The 5536-nt window shown below is 39.3% G+C and overlaps 1 protein-coding gene across 1 annotated transcript; it reads left to right on the forward strand.

Annotated features, from left to right (window-relative positions):
• The first annotated feature begins 1767 nt into the window (after positions 1-1767).
• Positions 1768-5324, forward strand: LOC127549370 (granzyme B(G,H)-like). The gene is made up of 5 exons (XM_051977331.1): positions 1768-1875; positions 2409-2556; positions 3755-3890; positions 4107-4364; positions 5028-5324. Exons 1-5 carry the CDS (start codon positions 1818-1820, stop codon positions 5175-5177), a joined length of 750 nt encoding a protein of 249 aa, XP_051833291.1. The 5' UTR covers positions 1768-1817; the 3' UTR covers positions 5178-5324.
• Positions 5325-5536: the final 212 nt, after the last annotated feature.

Raw genomic sequence — 5536 nt, forward strand, 5'->3', positions numbered from 1 at the left:
CTGATATCCCCTGGAGCCTCTTCTGGAAATGCCATATGTACCTATAGGCTGGATCTCTACCTTTGCTCAATATGGATTTTTAATAATCTTTATGAGAATAATAATCCTTACATCTAATAAAACCTTTCTACATAAATTATTTTATTTAACTCCAACAATGATCCGGTGAGAGAAGAAGGTCTTCCTGACTCTCAGACTAGCATGCTATCCACTGAGCTCTCATTCTCTGCTCTATAGACAGGAGGAACCTGAAGCTAGGAGAGGTCTAATGTCCTGTCCCTGAAGCTATGGTACATCCCTGTGTTGATTCATCCAGCCCTGGCATCAGGCCTTTAAAGGGGATAAAAAGAGTAGGATTAACTCAAACATTTCAATCAAAGTTCCAGTTTCTATCACCATTGTAATTTTCTTTTTCACCTCTGAAGAAATCTTTAGTACTTGGAAATGAGAAGCCTGTTCTATTGTACTATAATAGAAGTCCATCAGCATAAAAGAAGGAGCTTGAGGGACATGGAGTTGCTCTCTATGGAAAGAAAAAGAGGTATCATTCAAGACTACTTATTGTCTTGAAGAGGGGAAGGTAAGGTTGGGAAGGAGAAAAACTTGAAAGAAAAGTCTTACAAAAATAAAAACTCTATACATATGTGAAAAAATAAAATACTGTTGAGAAAAAAAGAAATTGAAAGGCTAAATAGGGTTTAAATACTATAATCTTAAGCTTTTTTTTTGGTCATCCAATTCATTTTTATATCAGATATATGTGCTTGTGTTTAAATTAAGAAAAATTCTCAATATGTATTATATGTGTGTAAGTATGAGTATATATGTGAGTGTGTAAAATTTAAAAACTATGTCAGAGAGAGAGAGAGAGAGAGAGAGAGAGAGAGAGAGAATTTGTAATAGCATTGGTATGCTTGTTCACAGCTATGAAACTCAATTGGGAGAGTGACAACCTGGATTCAAGCTCATCTTTTTGAGTTCAAATTTGGTATCAGACAATAGTTGTCTGGACTTGTCCTGGACAAGTCATTTTACCTTTTTTGCCTCAGTTTTCTCCTTTGTTAAATGACCTAGAGAAGGAAACAGTAAATCACTCTAGTATCTTTGCCAAGGAAATTCAAAATGGATCATGAAAAGTCAACCTAATTGAAAAGTCTGAACAACAACAAATTGAAAGTGGAGCTGGGGCTGATAGAATTTAATTTCCTTTGTGGGAGGGACTGATTAATTTTTAATCTTTGTAATACCCAGTGTCTATCCTAGTGCCTATAGGGAACATAGGCTAATAATATTTAATAAATACATTTTTTAAAAGGTAGTGTGTAGGATGAATAGAGTATGAAGTAGGAGAAAATGAGAATGGTAGTAAAGATAACAGGTAGAAGGGTTACTTACTCTTGGTAAAGAAACCAAAGAGAAAGCTAAGATGATGAATTGCATTAAAGGGCTGAGAAACTTGTTAGATCTGGATTACTTATGGTGCTTTATGCTATCAATTCACTAAATTGCTTCAGAGGGTTTCTAGTCTACAAACTCTGCCTTGTCTCCCTCTGCTGGTTCCCTACATCATGTAGGTAAAGGTAATTAGCACTGACTCATTCAGGCTGTGGTTGAAATCTTAGTTCTTCAATCATTTCTGCAAGTTTTAAATGTGTGACTTTGTGACTAAGCACTGGGGCCCAGCTTAGACATATATGGATTTAATTAGGTGGGCTATGAGGTCATTTGAACACCTCCTATTCTTCCTTTTGTAGCATCTATAAATTCTGGGGACTTGCTGGTAAAAGCAGTATTTGCTTTGGACCCTTTGTGGCAAGATGCATTTTCTGTTTCCCCTCTTCGTGATTTTGCTTCAGTCTCCTGGTGATAGAGCTGGTGAGTTTTCCTATTTTCTCTACTAAAAAGTTTGGGCTACAAAATCCTCTCCTTCTTCTGCTAAGTACCTAATTCCTCCAGACAGATTGCAGGTGGTTGCCTTCAAAAGTGTTCTCTGAGGACTATTGGTCTTGGACCATCCCCAGGGTTGTGGCTGAATTCACCCAACAAAAAGTAGGGAATATTAGGAGATTTTCCAAAGGTCTTTGAGCCTCAGACAGCATGCCATTTAAAATTTTAAGTGTTAGAAGCCGTATTGCTCTGGGTAAAGGATTATCTTTTTTTTTTTTTTTTTGAAGAGGAGAATGATGGGACCTCGGGAGGAAATATATTCACAACAATCAGAGGATTCAGGAATCCAGGATCTCAGTTGCTGGGATTCTCCCATGAAATTTGACATTCTACCTTCCATTCCTTTCCTAAGCCTTCTCCAAACCTCATATCCTCTGTCAATCTTATTCCAATTTCCTGGAGAAATACAGAATATAGGGATATTGCCTCCTTCGAGACTCACAAGGGAGTTCCTTCTATAGGTGAGATCATTGGGGGCCGGGAAGCAAAGCCCCATTCCCGACCATACATGGCATATCTGAACTTCAGTTTGAAAAATAAAGAAAATAAATGTGGTGCATTCCTGATTCGAGAGGACTTTTTGCTGACAGCAGCTCACTGCTGGGGAAGGTAAGCCATCAGATCAGGGACCCTACCCTTTGCCTGTGATAGCCCTGCAGGCTTTGAATGGGGACAACAAAGTGTCCAGGAGAGATCCTAGAAGTATGTGCTGAACCCACTCTCATCCCAAACTCCCATCCTTTCACAAAGAAGGAACCTTATGAGCTCTTCAGAGATTAACCTGGCAATTTCTCAATGTCTTGTAACCCTGACATGAAGCACTTATGGGTAGAGTTGGCTCTATATGCAAGCTGAATAGATGATCCATTAGTGGGGTGTCCTAAAGAGTAGGAAGGATCTACTGTTAAAGAAATCTTTCCTTCTGAGGATGGCAGAGGTGGAGAAAAGAAGGGAATAAGCTTTTTTCTTAGTACAAACTATGTTCTGGAATATAACAGTGTTATCTCATTTGATCCTCACAACAATCCTGTGTGAAATAGATGCTATTACTCCCATTTTATAGCTGATTGTTTTCATGAGGTAGTATTCATAGGAGGCAGATTTCTACAAGGGCACACAGCTAGTAAATGTTGGAGCTTCAATTTGAATTAGAGTTTTCCTGCCTCCACACCCAGCCCTCTTCTACTGTATCACATGTCTGCCTGACTAGCACAGAGCATTCATTTCCCATTAGATCCACTGCTTTGCATTTGGTTTTTATTTTTTGATCAAAAAAAAATGGCTCAGAGAGGTAACTCATTAACCCTGGTTTTAGGTTCAGTACCAGGAAGTTAAAGAGTAAGAGGACTTGCATAGTAAAAGCAGATCTAGGTCTGCCTCCAGCTCTACTCTGTAAGACCTCTGGGATCAGCATCAAGTCATGTGAGATAACAGCCCAAATTTGACAACTTCCAAACATTTCTCAGGGTCATCCATGACCAAACATCACTGAGCCTACAAAGCTGCACAAAGGTATCTCTGGGGGAAGGACATACAGTAATGCAATTTCAGTCCTTTCCTGATTGGACCTTTTTTACTTTGGTGGTAGCAGCTGCAAGGTGAGCTCTATCTAAATCTGAGGGTTGGGGGCTGTTGGTCATGGTATCACAGATCATCTCCATGGAACTAGAAGAGAGTTGTAGAACTTGGATGAACATTAGTATCCTTTGAGTACAAATATCACAGTCTTTCCACATCACTAGGCTGCCTATCCTCTGAAAATTCTCCAGGAACTTCACATCTGTAACTTCCTTAATCTTCTTTGCAGTTCCATCAGCATCATTCTGGGAGCACATAACATCAAAAAGCCAGAAAAGACCCAGCAGAAGATTCATGTGCTCAGAGCTATTCCCCATCCTCAATATAACAACCGGACCTTCAATAATGATATTATGTTGCTTCAGGTACTAGCCCCTCTAGCTCACCAGAAAGGAAAGCCTCTCTGATCCCCTTTCTACCTTTCTATCTTCTCACACTTGCTTCAGCTCTTTATTCAGTAGCCAAGAAGTTGTGGTTCTAGTGGGTTCCTAGCACCAGGTGTCTGGGAGGTGGGGAGACTGGCTGTGGAGGGGTAGGGGAGGAGGCTGTTGAGACCGGAATCTCCTTCCTCCCTGTGACAGCTGGAGAAGAAGGCCAAGTTGAACAGAGCTGTGGATCTCCTGCCCTTACCCAGGATGAAAGACAGGCTGAAGCCTGGGAAAAGGTGCATTGTGGCAGGCTGGGGATGGGATCGTGAAGAGAAATACTCAAACACATTGCAGGAGGTGGAGTTAAAAGTGAGAAAGGATAATGAGTGCAAGGACAAATACCACCGATACTACAACATTTCTACCCAGATATGTGCAGGAGATCCTAAGGAGAGCAAGGCTTCTTTTAAGGTACTTCAATATCATTACTTGAACATTTTTGGGAAAGTTCAGAATGTGAAATAGAAAAAGTTTTCCAAGGAAAATGGGATAATTCCCTCATATTCTAAATTCCAAAAGTAATTGGAAAGAAGGTGGTGTAGCTGATGGAGTGCAGGACCTGGAGTAAGAAGAAATTCAGCCTTAGACACTTAATAGCTATATGGCATAGAGAAAGTCACTTAATCTCTCCTAGGCTGTTTTTTCTCTGTAATATGAAGATAATAGCTTCTATCTCCCAGTTTTACTGTGAAGATAAAATGAGATATTTATAAAGAATTTTTGAAACCTTAAAGTCATGCTATTATTATTTTTTATTATTGTTTTTCTTGAGTTACTCTTGTTCCCCCTGAAAACATGGTTGTACAAATGTACACATTTGGGGAAATGTGAGGTTTTCTCAGAATAATGTAATGTGAAATAACTTTTGGGAAGAGTGTGAGAGATGAACGAATTCCTAACAAATTAAAAGGGGCAACTAGAATCCACAAGGACTTGGAAACCCATGATTTGTTTCAGGTCTCTTCACATCTGGTTGGGGTCCCTCAGTAGCTTGGTTCTCATTTAAATAAGGGAAGAATTAGTGAGTTTGGAAGGAGTGGCTCTGCCTAACTTTCAAACTTCTGTGTCTTTTAGGGGGATTCAGGAGGTCCTCTAGTGTGTGATAGAGTGGCCCAGGGCATTGTCTCCTATGGAAATAAAGATGGGACAAATCCTCGTGTCTATACTCGGATCTTCAGTTTCTTATCATGGATCAAGAAAACAATGAAGGCTCATGAGTACTAAGCATCAGATGAGATTCTGTTTCCAAGACAGAATCATTCTCTCTGATAACCAGAAGTGGTCTCTGGATATAGAGTCTAAAGTCAAGAGGATGTTTGGAAATAAAAAGGACCACATACCAATAAATCTGAATGTTATTTTGCAGTTGTAGCCATTCTTTTTTTTCTCTTCTTTTTTCATCATCTCTGAGTTTATTACCAGCAGAATGTTCATATTAGTTATAAGTTCATATTAGGTATAAAGCAATATGGCTTGAAGAATATTAGAAATCATATAATCCAAGTCACTTTTATTACATGAGGTGATAAAGAGACCTTCATAGTAACACATCTTATTATTATTAGGAAGTCTAGACACAGGGA

This window comes from Antechinus flavipes, chromosome 2, assembly GCF_016432865.1.
Source record: "Antechinus flavipes isolate AdamAnt ecotype Samford, QLD, Australia chromosome 2, AdamAnt_v2, whole genome shotgun sequence".
Lineage (NCBI taxonomy): Eukaryota > Metazoa > Chordata > Mammalia > Dasyuromorphia > Dasyuridae > Antechinus > Antechinus flavipes.

Coding starts and splice junctions, on each gene's coding strand:
- LOC127549370 (XM_051977331.1), top strand. CDS start 1,818: ATGCATTTTCTGTTTCCCCTCTTCGTGATTTTGCTTCAGTCTCCTGGT. Junction 2,557..3,754: donor GCAGCTCACTGCTGGGGAAG/GTAAGCCATCAG, acceptor TCTTCTTTGCAG/TTCCATCAGCATCATTCTGG. Junction 3,891..4,106: donor ATGATATTATGTTGCTTCAG/GTACTAGCCCCT, acceptor TCCCTGTGACAG/CTGGAGAAGAAGGCCAAGTT.